Here is a 20,404-nt window from a genome sequence, read left to right as displayed (position 1 = left end):
AAAGCATGCGTGCAGCTGCATTCTGCACAACTTGTATTTTATGAATAAATGGCTTGTGGAACTGTAGGTATAGAAAACTGCCGTAGTCCGGGTGGTTAGAAATTAAGACCTACACTACCAGCCTCCTTGAGGACTTAAGGAGAAGAGGAAGGATTTTGTGCAACTTGCGCAGGATTACGAAGCAGCTAGCTGAAAGCCAACTTTTTATTTCTGTTTTGAGGGCCAGAGGGGAGCTGATACATACCAGCCTGCCCAGGGCTCTCGGGGGAAGGATTATATTTTTTGGGCGCCATTCAGCTTCATCCAGGATTGGTTCATCCAGTAGGCTACTGTCTTCAGACATGGTCCAAAAGTAGAAGCTAAAGTGTCTGAGTTGGGGACCAGCGAGAAGACCAAATGGGTATAATTTATGTAGGAGACTATAGAGATTCCAAAAAGGGAGACAGTATCAGCCAGAAGTTGCAGGTACACGTTGAACATCTTAGTACTAAGAGATGAGCCCTGTGAAACTCCACATTGTACCAACAAAATATCAGAGCAATAGGTCTGGTCAATGACCTGGAAGGTCCTATCCTTCAGAAAGGAGCTCAACCAACTAAGGGCTTTCCCTTCGACACCATCTTTACGAATCCTATTCAGGAGAGTAGTATGGTCAACAGTGTTAAAGTCTGCGCTGAGGTCTAAAAGTAGTTCCCCTTCCACAGGTGTCAAATGTCCCATTTCAGTCAATTTATTGAAACTTCTGTATTTAACATTCATAGTTCTAACTTTCTTTGAATTGATTTTGGTATACCTAGAATCCTGGTTTTGCAAATCTGTGTCTATTTCAGTACAAGTGTACCTAGTAGGCTTCTTGTCTAAGATACATGTAGTAAGTACCCATGTTGTATGTCTAAAATATAGTCATCATTTGCATTTTTTAAATTAATTTAAGAATTGGTGATTGAATTTGCACCAGGGGCTCCAGAATTTCTGCTACCATTGGATAAGGTTCTGAGGCGAGTGATATACTTAAATCATCAAGATAAGAAATTTTAGATATCATTATGGCTTTAATCAGTGGAGAAATCAACTTTTCAATCCGATATCGTGCACTGATTTATCAGGTATAGACTTCTCTGGACTCAGAACGACTTGAGTAAGAGGAGGGTCAATTATGCTTTCAGCTTGCTTTGGATGGCTAGCTTGCGTATTACATTCCATCAATGGGGAAGACAAATGAAGGAATGATGTTTACATACATCTTGGTACTGAACTGGCAGTGCTGACCATTATTTTTATTTAGGCCTTTCATAAATCCTAGCAGGCAGAACAACATCATCTCCAATTTTTCTATTTGAAGAAAGCCTCCATGCTTCTTATAACCATATTCGCTGTGCTGATCTGACTCTTGAGTCACCTCCAACTTCTGCCACTGCTATTGGATCTTATGCGAAAGTTGCTTAGACTCCAGCAAAACAGAAGCTAATTGGACAGCAACTAACACCACATAATCTTGATTCTCAACTGGCTGGGGTAGAACTGATGTTCCCCTCATCTTATATTTAATGTGCATCCTGTTGTTGGCTGTTTTGCCAGTTCCAGTCACTGATCAGCAGATGAACTTTTTGCAAAACTGAAGAGGTTCTCTGAGTTTTGTAATCAGAATTATTCAATAATGAAGCATGTATCAAAAGCCATGGTGGATTTACATTTCGTCCACATCTAGCAGTCTCACAATACATTGGAGCAGAATTATTCTATAATGTAGATCTACATATTTCATATTTGTTGATACTAAGGAACACATGTAGTTGCAAAGAGAGAGGGAATTTGTTAAAGAAAATCAATTTTGAATGACATCATCATCATCCTTTTTTTTTAAAGATTGTTATTCAACATCAGGCAGAAAACCCCATGATGTTTCTCAACCAAAGAATTATTGCAAATAATGCACAGTCCTCGCAAGATAAAACCTAGATATATTTCACACCGGATTCTCTGTACTCTAATAGTGCAGAATATTTTACATGGAAGTTGGGACATAAAAACACCACACCACCTGAATGCAGTGGTGTAGCTCAAATTTTATCCAGTAATCATTCAAGGCTAAAAAGATGGCCTGTGCACCACAGACAGTTGACTTCATGTGTCAAACTCTATACAAGGGCAATAGAACAAGCAAAGGCTCTGCAAACGAGGATAAGTATACCACCTTCGACATTTGACTCTCAATAGTTGTGATGGCGAACAGTCAAAGTCTTCTAAGGGAGTTAGTGTCAGGATGCTCGACAGCAACAATTCGACAACACTACAATGAATAAATGTACAGCCCAGTGATGCTCTTTAAGAGAGAAAAATACTTGAATGCACTCTAGGACACAATACTGCACACTAGTGCAACAAAATCCAATTTAGTATCCTTAAACACAAGGAGTTAGTGATGTGCCTCTTTACGCTATCTCCCTGAATCCTCCTCCTTGATCTAAGCTTGGATCCATGGATCTAGGTGATTTTCCTCTCTTTGGGTTAAGAGGTATTGATGTGATTACAACTCAGGTGATATTACCACTCCTAAAGTTTTTGCACTCTGTCTTTACTGCTCAGTTTGAATATTTAGCCTTACGAAACACTGTGAATCAGTCCCCGTTGAATCAGTGCAACCAACCCTCTCTCTCTAGTGTACTCACACCCTCTTCTTGAGAGTTGGTGCGCCATCCGGTAGGTTGTTCACCCATTTTGCGTACACTACTAGGCTCCCACTGTGGCAGTGCGCCAGACAGTCATGGATGTCGCAGCAGTGGGGGCCTACGTGACAGTCACAGATGCAGCCTCTTTTGGCTTTCCTTGATGTAGGTACATGTAGCCCTGCATTAGCTAGTCGATTCTGCCACGCACAGGTAGAATACTCTGGGCAAAGGCAGCCATGCACAGGTGAAATACTTTTAACATGCGATCCCAACCTTGACTGGTACTCTGCAATCTTTGAGGTTCCCATTGACAAGAAAAAAAGAGAATTGAGAGTGTCCCTTTATTCACCAAAGGAATAGGGTTTCGTATTCAACTCAGAAGATAAATGTTTCCTTTGGCAGACCATTTATCCTTTCAGATTGAAGTCAAAATTGCCTCATTGCCACACATATCGCTATACTTTTTTAAATATAGTGTGCCACTACGCAGATACACATATACAATTATGCAAAGTACTTTATTTAAAAATATTATCTTAAGATGTCTTCTATTTCAATGCATATAAAAATGATTATCGATCATTAAAAACACATTTATGAGTAGTTCATTCACATAGTTATTACAACAAAATATAATTTTTTGTACACAAGGATATAGCAAATAAAGAATAAGAAAGAAAATGAGAGACAAAAGAAACAGAGAGTATCCACAAGACAAGACACTTTGTCATAAACACAACCTATCCGTGACAATATTTAGTTACGGCTGGAACCCGATGGATTAACTGTCGTCTGCACAATGTCTGCCTTCAGACTCACAAAAACCAGGCTGAGTCGAATGGCTACAGAAAGGGAGAGGCACTGGGAAACAGAGGGCAAAAGAAGGCTGTCAGAGGTGTGAACAATACTTTAAAAGTAAGTGAGGTAACGTGAAAGAGCCATGAATGATATGTCAGATTAATGTGATTCTAACGAACAGAAAAGCCTGTTTAATAATAAAATATATTACTTTTTTACTCCATATAAAATAAAATACTCTTGCAAACATCGAAAGCAGAGAGAAGATCTTCCTGCTAAGAAATCTGAACTTCAGTTCAGTCTATCATTTGTAGAAACCAATCACCAGAAGATGCTCACACTAATTAATTAATAACCAAGAATTACATATTAAAGAAATCTTAGGGTTTCGAAGAGAATTGAATGTTATCCAGGAAATCAAAACTTTTTTTTCAATTCCACATGTTTTAAGGTGCTGTTCCTTGAAGGTTGATTTCTCCAGTGTCTTCGGGTGCGCAACTGTCAAAACAACATATATTAAATTCAATATACAGAAAGAGAGGCTTTTCTTTCTTTTCATTATGTCCCTTGTCCAAAGCCTTTTCCGTTTCTTTTACAGGTCTGCAGGGGGGAATCTGGGTCAGGCTTTCTTGATTGGCACCTGTGCAGCTAGAGGAGTCGCCTTCTCGATAATAAATCACGGGAGATAGAACATCTAGGAAGGCATTTCTGTGCACCTGGGGATCATGAGTCCTTTTCACGACTCTTGTGTGTTCTTTGCATACGACTGAAACTGAACATAGCAATGTACAGAAGCCCTATTCCAAAGCGGGTGGCCAATATTTGGGCGCATGGTGTTGGTGCGCCAGGCTGGAACTTGGAGATTAGTATTTGCTTTGCTGCTTAATCCAGAAGAGTTCCTTTAAAATGTGGGAAAACCTGAAGCGAAATCTCCCAATTATCTTGCAGGTTGGTCTATTTGACAGGCCTCTGATCTTTATGGATGAACGAGACTAACATGGGACTAACCCTTCTAGTCTTAACAATAAGAACGCTGTCATTGGATCATCTCTTAGAGGCAAATTTAGTGAAGAAAAATTGCATTTTTTATTTCCTGTTGTTATCATTCAGTGGACGGCAATTGGATTCCTGATGTACACAGACACACACAAACAGAACACACACACACACACACACACACACACACACGCACACACATTTCTGTTAACTGTGGCAGAAAACCCCAGACACAGGCTAACCATGCAATAAAAGCAAACCCACTTTATGCATTTAGCAAATAGTATGTCACAGAAAGGTGGTTTCTTGAAAGCATCAAAGTGATTCATCATTCTATGTTACCTGGCTGTGAAGATAAGATAACCAAATGATATCACTGCTCGACATGCAAGTGCTTATACTTTACATGTCCGTGAAGATAAAATAACCACATTATATCACCCCCTTTCATGCAAGTACTATGTTTCCCGCCGCTCTGTAATGGGGGAATGAATGCCAGCTCCTATTTCAACACGGGGAGCATCAGTCTCAGATGAGCAGAGAGAGGAAGTGAATAGTCTCCCCCTGACAGCATCTGTGAGGGGCTCACAGGAGGTCAGCTGCCGCGCTGTTAATGGCTCTCCTAGAAGAAGAAGTGGTATCCCTCAGCAGCAGCCTCTGTGGTGACCTACAGACACTGAGATAACTCCACTGCTCATCTAGACGAGGCAGCATCCTAATGTGCCCCAGTTGACAGCCTTCTTTCTTAGCACTGGGTCTCTACCTTCCCTGGCTGGATTAATGAGCATCTGTAGCAATAGACTGACGCGCATCTTTACAGAGAAATCGTTTGAAAATGTACATGTAACTTTAACCATGCTCGGAATGTAGAATGAATAGGGCACAGGATCAGGATGTAAGTCATTTAACCTCAAACAAGGAATCTTGCTTCCCTGGCAGGAAAGCAAAGTGCAAAACTCTTGATGGCTGAAAAGGGATATGCTTGTCTTCAAACGAGAGTGATGCTGAGGCCTGCCTGGGTGCATAGCAGAAACCATGTTCCGGACTCTGGTTGAACTTTTTGATTTGCTTTGTTGGCAATCAAATGGTCTGATGTCATAAGACACATGTGTTAAGCCTCACTGACAAAGATAGGGCCCATGTAGGACGCAGGGGTGTTCAATGTTGATTCACACGAGCCAGCTCAATGCCAACCTTTACTATGTAAACACATGATACATGTACATACTATTGCTGTAAATGGTCAATCTTTACACAGATAATGATTACCCTGAAAATCTTGCACGGATCCTCCCCACGTGGACTAATTTCAGAGACCTCTGTTTTAAGCAAAATTATACTAAGTAATATAATGAAAAGTACAACAAAAGGTGAATCTGCAACTAGCAGCAAGCATGCAGGGAAGATATTGAGAATATAACAACATATAGCCCGTGTGCCCAGGTCTTAGGAGAAGGCATATCATTAGAAAACCTAGAACCCTTGCATTGGAGCAGTGATACTAATGACCCAAGGGAGGAATACTACCAGGAGGGATTACTAAGCCTACTGTTGTGTCTCTCCAGTTTATGATGTCATTAAAAGACCCACGCAATGTTCCTAATCTTTTTAACTCTAAAGGAAATGCCTGGCCGTCCAAAGCCCCCAAAACCATAGGTAGATTTCAATGTCCATGACCAACATACCTCGGAATCTGATATGGAGACGCGATTGGACTCGATGGTTGGCCTTCTCACGCTTCTGGGCGAGATGTGTGATGAGGGTCCTGTTGCATAAGGGCCATGGCCTGTGGCATTGGGGGATGGCACGTAACTTCCAGTTGACCGTTCCTGAAGTGAGAACTTTCTGTTTGAAATAACAGGGCGTGTCTCTCCAGGCCGATAGACGTTCATTGGTCCGGCATCTGCGGCGCACTGGTAAGGTGAAGACGCGTTCTCCATGGCGTCCATGCTCACTCCGTGCCTTTGCAAACGATGCCTCTGTGAGGCTGCATCTTGTCCACCTCCAGGACCCAGAGCAACATCCATGGCTGCAACTCTCTCGGCCAGTTCGGTCTGAGTGTCAGGGCATGTGTCGGGGCCTCCGTCCATGGTAGCTGCCTGGGAGGAGGTTCCAGCACTAGGTTATTAATTTTAAATTCTTTAGCAACACAGGGACAGAAGACTGCTCCACCTCAGGCCTCCTCAACCATTAAGATGTCTAGAAAAAAAAAGAATGAAAACGTCATAACGAAGCAAAAAGAGAAGGTTATGATTCAGCATTACATTACATGATATGCAAACTCACATTTTAATAAACAAATGAGGAGGGAGGTCGTACATGCACATAAACACCGCAATAAAACATTATTTGCAAAGTCAAACATGATCCTGACATCTCTAATTATTAAAAGTGTAACATCTATTAGTTCTAGAGCGTCTCCACTCTTATTTCACAGTTTAGTGAAGGGGTGCCTGAACCCTGCCCTCCACTTTTGTGATGTATGGACATGGCTTTCCTCTTCCCATCATCTGCAGTGTATCTCAGTGTAACAAGCTGGAGGGACGTCTGATAAGCTACCTACCATTTAAAACGAATGTTTGCAGAACCCTAACATTTCCGTATGCATACATGTCCTTGTCGAACAGTGCCAATGCTCATTAAACAGTGCAGACGCAGAGGTCTATCAAAGTATTGACATTTTAATATTGACCTCCACAATATCCACTACCCACATAGTATCAAAGAAAAAAGCTGTGGAGTTAGGAATAGTAAATCTATGTGTTACGTCCCCATATATGCCTATCTTGACATTATGGCCAAATTCAAAAGGTGATGTATATGTGAATGCCTTTTAGCTAAGGATTTTTCACTGGCTCCTGTTTTGAAAATGTGTGTTACAAACGTGTCAAATTCTAATTTCTTTATCCCATGTTAACATGATGTTTTTTGCACGACGTACTTGTCAAGCATTTTAATGCTCTTGACTTATGCATGCACTCTTAAGAGACTCTTCCTTATAATGTGCTGGCTCGCCCACCTTGAAACCGAAAAACCAGATACATTTATTGTGCCTGATTAACAATAGTTTGTATCTTCTCTCTTCACAGGACAGAAATTGAGCAACATTATCAGAACCAACATCGAGTCACCACCACCACTTCGTGTCCTTGGAAGGGGTAGGGACTCCACTGCGAGGAGCCCCAAGAGGGGAGGGGCCCACAGGTTTTGGGATTTTGAGGGTTACTGGGTCTTTGGGTGGTGGGTTCAGGGTGGGTTGGGAGCATGTTCAGGGAAAATGAGCAGGTGAGTTGAGAAGGGTAGTGCAGGACCGATGTATAGCAGAATTATATAATAATATTAAGGTGTTATCTTGCAATGACAATGGTGTTTCAAACAAATGCAAGTATGGGGCTTTGATGAGACAGCTCTCCTCATTCTCAACAGAAGTCATTTTTCTTCAGGAGACTCATCTTAAAACTATCAACCCAAAACTTCAATCCAGAAACAATATGCTTATGCATATTTTGCCTCAGCTGGGGTCACAATGCAAGGGGTGGCGATCTATTTGGCAGATCTACTGATTGGCAGATGAGAAACTAAATTGGGGAAGCAGGAGGAAGTTGGCTCTGGTTAAATGTTTCAATTCAGGATTCCCCTTTGATATTGGTGAATTATTATGGTCTGGTTGGTGATGATGTTTAGCCATGGATATAGTTACACAAGATTCCTTTGGGGGCAGTAGGGCCCATGATTTTTGGGGACGGTTTTAACTATATCCAAGCCTTGACCATAGGTACGCAAGAAACAAAAACAGCTAAAACGTAAAGTTATGAGGGTTCTCACCACTATATAGCTGGATTTTCAATTAGACGATCCCTGTGGCGAGTAGACCATCCATTCACTTCTCCATATACTTGTTTCTCACACTGATTCAATACTGCATTGTGGTTGGATTTTTCTGATCATTCGGTTATATCCATCCAGTTGCATCTGGAAACTCTCAGAAGAGTGAGACCTAGGTGGCAGTTTAATAAGTCCCTACTGGCAAATCAGAACAGACTTTGTAGTGTGGGAGGTCATTAGGCAGCATGTTTCTCAAATAAAGGAACAACAATTGGCGGTTGACTCTACCACAGGACCTTATATGCTTACAGGAGGCAGGTCTGGCTCAAAAGAACGCCTGGAGAAGGCTAAGCAGAATCTCTGGGATTTTTTCCTACTAGAAGAGATAACCACCTTCAGATGTATCAGCCACTGATATACGGAGAAAGCCAGCAAATAGGAAATGTCATGACCTGATCCACTCAGATTAAGCAGGATAAACAATTGGTTAACTAGATCGAGAACCCAGTTACTCGTACGATCATAACTGAGAATGAGGAAACTACACAGGTCTTCTTGCAACATTACAGAAGTCTACCGGAGAGTACCTATTCAGTTCCTCTCTCTAGTTTAGAACAATACTTCAGGTCAATATGATTACCTTGAATGTCAAGGACCCAAAAATAGGCAATACTAGGGAGAATAGCAATCTTAGGGGTGACAGGATTGCTTCAAAAGATGCACAATGCAAAAGCCTGTGGGAATGATGGAATGCCAATAGAAATCCATAAGGTATTTGAAAAAGAGCTGCTCCCATTTCTCGCTGATTTATTCAGCTCAATAAGGGAAGGTGCTGAGATTCATTTAACATTTAAAGAATCCACCATAGTTAGCTTTCTTAAGAAAGACAAATCTCTGACAAATGTCAATTTGTATCAGCCGATAAATCTGTTTAACACAGATTATAAATTGTTAACAAAAGTTTGAGCATCACAAATTATCCCTGCAGGTCAAACTCTAATCCATAAAGATCAGAGTGGATTTGTATCTAATAGGCTTATGGTGTCAAACACCAACTTTTTAATCCATGTTATAGATTAATTTAGGAGTAATAAAACTAGGGCAGTGAAGGTAATGATGGACCCGAAAAGGCCTTCGACCTGGTCAATTGGGATACCCTTTTCTGCAGTTTGGGGAAATTCGGGTTTCCCAATCGATTTATAAATATGCTCAGAAACCTACATCAGGGTGCAGAAGCCGAAGTTATTATAAATTAAAAGGTAGGTGTTTCTGTGAAAATCAATATAGATACCCAACAGGGGTGCCCAAAGTCCCCTATTTTTTTTACCTTTTGTAGTCTCTAGCAGAGATGATTATTAGCATGGGATCTATCTGCCCACCAATAGATAGGATGCCAAAAATAGAACTATTTGCGGACAATATCATTCTATATCTAAAGGCTGAAAGGTCTAATATTCAGGGGACACTCAATCTAATCCAAAATTTTACCAGTTTAGTTGGGTATAAGGTCACTCAAGATAAAATGGAGTAGCTTCTATATAACACATCATCTAGTGATCTTCCACCAGATTTACAGCACCAGGGTAGCTCCCAGCACGCAATTCGATATCTAGGGATCATTGGTACCAATAATTATTCCAATTGCAAGTTATCACTATGCTCGTGGAAGTTCAGGGCTTATTAGAAAGATGGGCTCAACTTCTGTTGATGCTGATTGGCATGGTGGCGCTTATTAAAATGCCAATATTAGCACCATTGTTTTCTTCTTCTAATTTAGCTATTAAAATCAAAAAGTCATATTTTATGGAGCTAGATTCCCTTATTAGAAGATTTGTAGGGAATAGGAAACCCCCCAGGGTTAAATATAAGTTTTTCTAGCTAGATAAAACCCAGGGTGGTTTAGCACTTCCCAAATTTCAGGTTTATTACTAGGCGATATTGCTTGATACGATGGCACAACTCGTTCAAGGGACTTGAGTGTTGGATGTTTTCTTATTGGGGAGTATAGTGCAAGAATTAGCAATTGATTTACCAGCCTTTATAAAATCCACAAAGCTTTCAAAGAAGAGTAGGTACAAGGTATTACTGGAGTTAGAAAGTTGAATCAGTGCTTTGTTTAGATCACAGCAGGTTTCAGCCTGTTATAGATGTATCTAGTAAATGTTTTGGTCTGAATGATTTCTATGGCAACACTTGCATTTTGTAAAACTGAAGGTTTTATAGATTTAGGAGATATTTTATAGGCCATGATCAGATTAAATGGGAAGTGCTCATCCTGCGCAATAGGACAGTGTGCCATCAATTTATCTTTAGTTATATCTAGATAACTAGTTTAACAGCTAACCATCGGGAGATGAGTGAAATGGCTTTTCGTAGTGTTTAGCAAAGGTGTGCAATTAAAGATTACACCAGAAACTAGTCTAGTGCTATTTGGCTTCTCCGATGATTGTCATAAAGTAAATACGTTAGGACAATACTTTATTTCTATAGCCTTAATGGGAGCATGCTCTTTTACACTTTAATGTGGGAGAACCCCGAATTTACAACTTTGAAGGGCTGGCATGAAAAAATGATGAGGATGAAAGCCTTTCAAGAAGCATATGCAGAATGACCTTGGAAATTGACATGGTTTATAGCATCTGGAAATCATTTGAATCTCTTCAAAACAACCCAGTGTAGCTATTTAAGCGGTTTAGGGGTCTGATTCTGCATATTTTAAAGATTAATGCTCATGTCTGATACAGGGGCTGTAGAAGCACTATGTAACAACTTTATTGAGTAGGTGGCCGTGGCTCTGGCATTATGATTGTATGTCACTCAAACGTTGCATCTTGGTAGAGTAATTGAATTCTGCACTTCCCTTCTCATGAGGTTGATATAATAAACTGATGTGTTGTTTTATTTATGCATTTTAATATTGAGGAATGCACATCGTCCCGAAATAGGATTGAATGATATGTAATTGCTGCATCTCGGTGGAGTAACTCTAAAATAAATAAATAACTGCACCAGCACTTTAGTTTTTGTAAACGGCGGGGTGTATATTTATGCACTCTATTTCTATGCAATTTGATAATTTTGTCTAATTTATTTACTGTATTCTTGATGTACTTTAACTACCTAGGTATCAGAGCTTTGGAATAATTCCTTCTTTCATGGCAATAGAACACACAGGAGCTTATTGCAATGTCGGTCGAAAAGCCTCCGACCACTAGTTGGAATCTTCCCGACTGCAGTCGGAGGCTTTCTGACAGACATGGTTTGCGGTTCGACTGCCAAATTATGATGTCGCCGGTCGAAGTTTATAACAGCCGGTCATTCCGATGTGGTTCCAACCGGCTCTTGGAGTTTAATCTGTCGGGATGTCGATGTCAGTTTCATACAGCCTTTCCGAGACGGTCTTTCCGACATGGAAAGGCTGTCGAAAAACAACTTTGGAGGCACTAAACAGGGCACCCTTGCCTAGGGTTCCCCGTGTAAATCCATGCACTGTGTGGTTGGCACCTTGGGGAGAGTTTTAAACACACACCCATATCTTTATGAGATCCTGCAGCACAAGCTCCCATAGAGTAATGGGAGTATGTAACTGAACAGTGTTCACTCGCATCCTAATCAGGCAGTCGGAACCACCGGCCAGAGATCAGTCGGTCCCGAGACCGCGGCAGTGTCGGTCGGAGGCAACTCCGACTGACATCGTAATAAGCCCCTCTATGTTGCATATATGATTGTCCCCATCAAGTTGTTTGATCGTTAATTTGGAAAAGGAAAAGTCTCTCAAAAGACAGTCTTGGTTTTTAAGCAATTGGCTTAGAAAATGACAGCAAATGATGTAATTCGGTAAGCTCTGGATATTATGTCTATATATTTTTGTGGAGTGGTTATGTAATGTAATGTAGTGTAATGTAAGGTGCACTTGTATAGCGCGACTGTCACCCAAAGGGTATCCTGTCGCTTAAATTACTGAGCAGTGAGAACAACAGAGAAGGCACGGTCTGCTCTCTAGGGAACAGTCTGGTTTTCAGTTCCTTCCTGAAGCAGGACAAGGTGTTCAGTTGTCTAAGCTCCAGGGGAAGTGCATTCCAGAGTCTAGATGCTGTGAAGCTAAAGGATCTACCTCCGATTCGCACTTTCTTAACATGCGGAACACAGATCAAATATGCAGAGGATGAGGGTAGGGATCTAACAGGCGAGTACCGTACAAATTTCATTTGAAGCACCCTAGGCCCAATTTTGTGTACTGTGTACTTTAATGTGGAATTAATATCTCTCGTAGTGTCAAAGCACTTTATTACAGCACAACTACTGAGATTTGTAATCATGTTAATATGAGACGATGTGGCACTCCTTTTTTGGATGAATTAGGTGCATTTCATGAATAACGGAATGGCAAAGACTTATCGTGATTGTCTTTCTTGTTGTTTTACAACAATGTATGTATCTTCTTAGAATATGTTCGATAATTATTATTTTTTTAAACGCAGGGTGTGTGTATTGCTCCCTTACATTATTCTCACTGGTCACAGGGAAGATGACCTGAAATGCAAACCTGAATATTGAGGTATATTCCTGCTTTGTAGTGAACTTTTGTTCTAGGGGTCCGTCGAATCTGTCAGAGACCTTTCCCTCCTGAAGGTGTTAACCTCTTGTGACACACTGTGAGACACAACTTCAAACCTGATTGAAAGATTCACAGCCTTTCAGTGTTCACTGAGACCTTCTACTTTCTCTGATAATCATTGTGTCTCCTCAATCAGTATCGCAATCCACTTTTTCAATGTTACATAAAGGAACTCTGACAGTGTATTTGCAATTCTTTCCTTGCAGAGTTTGCCTCTCCCATAGTCCTCTGACTGATACAAATGGAGATTTCCAACTGGGCACTGGACATTGGAGCCTGGGGTCCTTCTCATTCACAGCAGGTAGACCCCAGCTAAAGCTTCACCCAAATACTAGCTAGGGGTCTTCAATGATTTTGAGACTCTCTAGATAATATGCAGTCTTCTTTCTGCCCTGCTATGCTGTCGGTCGCCATTGATTTGACTGGAGAATTACAGAATTGATTTGATCTATCTGTCAAGCACTCAATTTTAATAATAATATTTTGGAGTGTAGTCTTGAATTCCTTATCTGATATCCCTGTAAAGTGCTGGTTGCTCTAAATAAGACTGTTAAAATAACTGGGGCATCCACGATTGCAATACGTGATACATTGTGCTGGCTCAAAGTTGCAACTAACACACCATAAAGTTCGAATACGCGTGCTCCGGCGTAATTAAGATTGATAAGTCCATCTCTAGTTCTACACTCGTATGAATCCCAAGATTTCCCTCCAGTCTGAGGAAGTTTTCATCCACACGCAATAAAATCTAAACACACTGCCACAAGGGCCATTAAGAGTTGCACATCTCCAGCGCCACGATTTTGAAGAAATTGAGTCAAGTTGGTCTGATTGTCTCTAGGGGTCTACAACCTCAATACTATACAGTTCTGCAGATGGTCTCACTAATGCAAAACTAGAGACTGAAACGTCGACTTATACACTTTTTTCTTTGATATTGATTTGTGGTTTATTTTAAGAAAAAGTGTTGCAATTGTTACAGTGAAGGTTTTCAAGTGCATAATAATTACCTTCTTGTTTGATTGTATGTATTGTATACAAGTATCCTGAAAACTTCTAATATAAAATGTAATACTTTCATATATACACCTGTTTTTGTCTGTTCTATACACCTCTTTGAGATTTACTCCATATGATTTTTTGTTCTTGAACGGAGTTGTACCCGTTTACAAGAAATTGCCGAAAAGAATTGACGAGTTGAAAGAAATCAATTAGAAAGCATATCTTCCGGGGCGTGGCTTAGCAAGCGGCAATGGCGGTCGCAGCTTACTAGAGCTCCCGCTTGCCCGCGACATATCCGCTCATTTATCCTGATCCCCGAGCCTCTACATCACACCCAGAGTGAGGCGATAACTGCTGTGAGTGCCTGAATTCCTCCGGTGGGGTCGGCGGTGCCCCGGGCACCTTGAACGCGACCGGGAGACAGCGAGGAAAGTGCGGCCTGGTGCGCCGTTGAGAAGCAGGGGACTCGATTTTGGCGCACCTGCAGTGGGGGACGCCAGTGTGGCGTGACCGCCCCGTCACTTGTCTGGCACCGAGATAGCCCAGCGAGACGCAAAATAGTCGGCGCATTTCCCCTGAGAGCCCAGCGGGCCGATTGAAGATCTGAAGGGGTGTGAGCTCGTCCTGCTAAACGTTGCGGCCTGGTGGAACCAGCGAGGCCGGGGGACTCAAGTTTCGCGACCCCCGCCCGGGGCTCGCTGTGGATTGCGGCCGCCTCCGGGGCCGGACGCGGCCTCAGCGCCGTGATTGGCGGGGAACCTTCTTGCTGCCCCTGCACAAAGGACGGCCCGGAGCACAGTGGGACGACAGTCTGCGGGCCCTGTAGCAGACGACGAATCGTGAGTACCCCCGTCTGGGCCCCAGACGTCCATGGCGGTAGCAGCCGGACCTATCACACGTGGGGAGTGCAACACGGCTCGACTAGTGCAATAAAGGACTTGTTGGGCTGCTGGTGGGGTGTGGTGCGGATCCTGGGCCTGCCTTGAACTGCCTTAGCTGGGACACGAGACCAGAAACACGGGGGAACACACCCGGCAGTGGGAGCGGTCGGTTGAGTGAGTCCCTGCTGGGCTGCACAGACGTGATAAGAGACCCCATATTGTCATACCTGTGTTGACCGTTGGTGGTTGGTAATCATGACCCGAGGAGGAGGTGGTGGTACAACCAAGCAGCCGACCATAGATAAATTCACGGGACCCACTGGAGGCCCAGGCCCCTCGGGTGGGGGACACCAACAACCCCCCCCAAGGGGGGGCCAGACAATGCAGCTATTATGGCCGCCATCACCCAGTCCAGGGATATGCTGGACGCCAAAATAGGCGCAGTTGGTGTTGATGTTACTTTGATCCGCCAAGATCTCCGGAACGCTGTAGCGCGGATTACCGAAGCGGAATCCAGGATCTCGGTGGTGGAGGATGATATGGGCTCCTTAAAGAAACGACTGGCAGTGGTGGAATCTGTGCAGAAGAATCTGGCGCTTAGGGCTGAGGATGCGGAAGGACGTGCTCGTCGTAACAACCTCCGATTCATTGGTTTTCCGGAACGTTGTGAGAAGGGGAACATGGAACAGTTTCTTGCTCAGTGGCTGCAGAGCTGGATGCCTCCGGAGGCCCTGTCCAACTGCTTCATCATTGAACGTGCACATCGCGCCTTGACCCAGAGGCCGCCGGAGGGCGAACGGCCCAGGGCGGTGATAGCGAGACTGTTGAATTATCACGACCGAGATGCCATTCTGCAGGAAGCAAGGACCAGGGATGCCCTCCTTTATGAAAATCGAAAGATCATGATCTTCCCAGACTATACTAAGCTTGTGCAGCAGAGGCGACAGTCCTTCATGGATGCTAAGGCGAAGCTGCGGGGATTGAAACTCCAATACTCGTTGCTGTACCCGGCTCGCCAGAGGGTGATCTTTCAGTCCAAAACGTTGTTCTTTGATTCTCCGGAAGATCTATTTAAGTGGACGGATGAAACAGTGGCGCTCAGGCCACATGCTCAGCCGGGACTGAATCCGGGATCTTCGAGGGGGTCGTCGCAGGAACGAGGAGATCGACCGCCCAAGAGTAGGAGAAATCGGAGATCCCGATCACGGAAGCGGTCGGCCTCTGTCTCTGATGCACAGGAAAGTGGCAGACCTGAAGACTCGGACCATTCTGGGAAATGACAATGATGAACTCAGGTACTCTGTGTTCCCTGTATGATGGTGTGGCTAACGGGGATTGGAGAAGTGGCGGCTATGGCCCGGTACACTGGATGCTTATTTGATGCCTCAGCGTCATCTCGAGACTGTGTTCTTGGACTTGAGTGGGGTGGTGGGAATGGCTCGGAGATCACAGATTGGGGGCAGTCCCTCTCCTACGTTAGTGGGATTTGTTTGGGGGGGGGTGGCGATAACTGGGTTTCCGGGAGTTGGGATCCATTGGCATGGTTGGTCTTAGGCCCTCTGTTTTGGGTTTGAGATTGCCCATGCCGCGACAGATGCTTCATGGTTTTGTGAGGTATAGGGGGGGGAGTTGGGAGGTGCGGGTAGTGGGTACAGTGTTGGTTGAGGCGGGGGGAGTTTGGGGGATGTGGGAGGGAACAGCTGTTGCTTTTCTTGAAGTTATCGAGAGTTGGGGCCGAAGGGGGGGGTTGCACGTGTTTTATGTGAAGATACTGATGTTGATGCGTGGTGGGTGGTGTGGGCGCAGAAGGCCTCCATGGCGGGTTCCACCTGACTATGGCTGATATGACACACGGACTCCCAGTGGAGTCTCTACGAGTGGTTACATGGAATGTCAGGGGGATGCTGGACAAGGTGAAACGTGGGGCGGTCCTCCGCTGGGGAAAGAGAACCGCCGCAGATGTGCTCCTGCTTCAGGAGACTCATATGATGGGGTCGAGGGTGCTCAGCCTGCAGCGGTTTGGTTATCAGCAAGTCTTCCACGCTGGCTTTTCCAGGGGATCCAGAGGGGTGGCTGTTTTGATCCATCGTAGGGTGGCCTACATACATGAAAAGACGTGGGCAGACCCGCAGGGACGCTATTTATTTGTCAAGGGCATGGTGGGTACTGAGCCCGTAGTTCTTGGGAGTGTCTATGCCCCCCCCCTGCAGTGGGCCCTGGCTGAGAAGCTGTTCCAGATATGGGAGGATATCCCAGAGTCCATGGCGGTAGTTGGGGGAGACTGGAATGAGGTGATGGACGTGTGTATGGACCGCCAGAGGCGCCAGGAACTGAGTGGGCCGGTCCCCCCTTCTCCCCCCCTCCCCCTCCCTCCTCCCCCCCCTACTAGGCTGCATGCCTTGAGTGATGGAATGGGCTGGATTGATACCTGGCGACATATGCACCCCACAGCGCGCGAATATACGTTTGTATCTGCTGTACATGGTTCCTTTTCACGCTTGGATTATGTGTTTGTTCCCAGGGCGTGTATGTGCAGGGTGCGAGCAGCAGACATCTTGCCAAGGGGACTGTCTGATCATTCCCCAGTGTCGATTGAAGTAGAACTTCTTAAGAAACGTCAACCTTTCAGATTGCGGATGTCCTCGTGGCGTCTCCAACAGCCTGGTTATGTCAAGCATCTTCGGGAAGTCATAGATCATTACTGGCGGGAGAACCTAGTGGAGGATATTGACGCGGTAGGGTTGTGGGAGGCCTTGAAGCCCACTGTGCGAGGGGTCGACATTGCGTGGGACACTGCGACCCGCCGTGGGCGTCGCGAGGCGATCACGGCGGCTGCGGCACTGGTGGAGACACTGGAGCAGCGGGGTCGGGGAGGAGGGGATGAGGTGGGCATACGGCTACTGCTTCAGGCACAGCAATCCTATGCATCGGTCTTACTTGATGAAGCCAAACAGGCGTGGCTGGCCACGCGGAGCAGGATATACCAGTGGGGGGATAAATCGAGCTCCCTGCTCCATAGACTATGCCAATCTAGCATTAAACCCGACACGCTGCCTGGTCTTATAGCTGAGGATGGGGTGGTCATTACTGATCCTGCCAAATTAGCAGCGAGCTTTGCCACCTACTTTGCGACGCAATATGCTCCGTGTGAGAGCTTATCAGAGGAAGAGGTGGCTAAATTTATTGCTGACCTGCCCCCTAAAGCAGTGTCAGATGAGGTTAGGATATCCTTGGACGCTCCTCTTACGGCGGAGGAACTGGGGAAGGCTTTGGGACAGCTCAATGTAGGTAAGGCCCCTGGGCCGAGCGGCTACCCATGTGAATTCTTTAAAAAATTTCATACGCAATTAGGACCCCATTATCGTCGTGCGCTTGAGGCGGCACGTGCTCAGGGTAGGCTGCCTCCCGATTGGCACCACGCCGAGGTAGTAGTTTTCCCGAAACCGGGTCGACCCCCCGATAGACATGACTCATATCGCCCCATCTCGTTACTCAACGTTGAAGCCAAAATACTGGCCAAGGCCCTGGCAAATCGGTTGCTTCCGTATATAACGGATCTAGTACACCCCGACCGATCCGGCTTTATGCCTCGCAGGGCTACGCGCCATAATATTCGGCGTGCATGGGTCGCGATAGATGCTATGGGGGCCACGGGTGAGCAGGCAGCCTTGTTGCTTGCTGATATCAATAAAGCATTTGACTCAGTGAGCTGGACGTATCTATTCGCGCTCCTGCCCCGTCTCAACCTGGGCCCAGTGTTTCTGTCCTATATTGAGCTGCTCTATACAGATATCACACCAGCAGTGCGTGTGGCCGGGGCGGTGTCGGAGACCTTTCGCGTTGGCCGGGGAACCCGACAGGGATGCCCGTTATCCCCATACCTATTCGCCCTTGCTATGGAGCCGTTGGCCGCCTGGGTGCGTATAGATGCACAAATGCGAGGATTTGTGTGGCCCGGGGGTCTCTCTGATAGAATTGCGTTGTACGCGGACGATGTCCTTTTTATCCTCACCGACCTGCGACGCTCAGGGCCGCGGGTATTGGAAATTATGCGGGTCTTTGGAGAGGTCTCGGGCCTTTACCTGAACTTAGGTAAATCCACTCTGTGGGTCCTTGGGGGTGGTGTGGTGGCGGATCCCTGGACATTGGACCTGCAGGTAGCGGTCGGTGGCTTGAAGTACCTGGGAGTGTTCCTCTCGGAATCAGTGAACCTCGCATGGGAGCGCTCTGTACTGCCGGTTTGGGAGCGGGTGCAGGCTGACGTGAAAACTTGGTCTCGGATGCCTCTTAATATATTTGGCCGGTCCGCCATCTTCAAGATGGTGGCGCTTCCAGGCCTCCAATATCAGCTACAGAACTATCCCCATCCAGTCCCATCCTCATGGTTTCGGCAGGTCAACTCAGTCTTGGGACGGTTCCTGTGGGCTGGGGGGCCTGCCAGGGTGGCGCTGCGTACGTGCTTCTTATCTACATATTGTGGAGGACTCGCCACCTCGGACCTCATGTCCTACTATCAAGCTGCCCACCTGCTTATCCTCAATGACTGGTGGTACAGCGATAGGGGTGATCCGGCCTACGCGTTAGAACGTGTTTTGATGGGTGAAAATACGCTTCACATACTTCTCTACTCTGCTCAGCTACGGCGGGAATTGCCCCGAGTCACAAAAACTGTCTTCATTGTATGGCGTCAAGCGTTGCGACGTATGGGCTGGTGGGGTAAGCTGACTGCGGAAACACCACTATGGCATAACGGTCGACTGCCTGCACTGGCATCCCTGTCGGGTTTTGATGGATGGGACGCGATCGGGATTTCGTTGTTGGGACATGTGATTTCTGGGGTTGCCCTCAAGTCGTTCCAGGAGCTCAGTGCGGAGTTCCACATGCCACGGACCCAGTTCTTCCTCTATCTGGAGCTTCGGCATGCACTAACACCCAGCATTGCCGACTTGGACTCGCTCCCCGAATTCAGCCCTATTGAGGCGAAACTGTTCATGGGTGACCTCGGAGACAAAAAAGTATCCCGTATATACCAAACGATGGTCACTCACTGCTCTTCCGACCTTCTTCCCCTGCGGACGGCCTGGGAGGCGGATATTGGTCCCATGGACGAGGATGATTGGCGGGAGGCTCTGGAATCTCCGCGAGGGACTGCCATCGCAATGAGGCTTAGGTTTATCCAATTCAAAATTCTCCACAGGGCTTACTACACCCGCGAGCGACTATGGAAAGCTGGACTGATTGACTCGCCGGAATGCCTGCGTTGTGGGGTGGAGATGGGCTCGCTGCTTCATACTGTATGGCTGTGTCCGAGAATAGCTGGTTTTTGGAGAGGTGTGTGGAACTGCCTGTCTGAAGTGCTGCACTGGGACCCACCCCGCACCCATCGTTTAGGACTGCTTCATATTCTTGAGGGAGTGGGGGGGAATATTTATAAGCGCCACCTATTGCTACTAGGGCTTGTCCTAGCCAAGAGAGACCTAGCACGGGCTTGGAAAGACGAAAGGGCCCCTCCTCTGTGTGCATGGAAAGCAGGATTAGATTTTTGTATGGGTCTGGAGCGTCCGATATTTGAAGCGCGAGGATGCCTCCACAAGCACTTTAAGATATGGAAAAGG

The 20,404-nt window shown here is 45.5% G+C and overlaps 1 protein-coding gene across 3 annotated transcripts in view; it reads right to left on the bottom strand.

The window, feature by feature from the left end:
* Positions 1-20,404, bottom strand: part of CAMKK1 (calcium/calmodulin dependent protein kinase kinase 1) — a 1,207,414-nt gene that overhangs the window by 805,840 nt on the left and 381,170 nt on the right. For all 3 annotated transcript variants that reach the window (XM_078679690.1, XM_078679692.1, XM_078679691.1), the window contains one exon: positions 6,149-6,662. In XM_078679690.1, the coding sequence (XP_078535816.1) occupies positions 6,149-6,553 (405 nt within the window). In that variant the 5' untranslated portion in view covers positions 6,554-6,662. The remainder of the gene's footprint in view (positions 1-6,148; positions 6,663-20,404) is intronic.

Source organism: Lissotriton helveticus, chromosome 3_1 (assembly GCF_964261635.1).
Source record: "Lissotriton helveticus chromosome 3_1, aLisHel1.1, whole genome shotgun sequence".
In the NCBI taxonomy this organism is placed as follows: Eukaryota; Metazoa; Chordata; class Amphibia; order Caudata; family Salamandridae; genus Lissotriton; species Lissotriton helveticus.
Note: the sequence above shows the minus strand (reverse complement) of the source record. Positions and strands in the feature narration are given on the sequence as shown.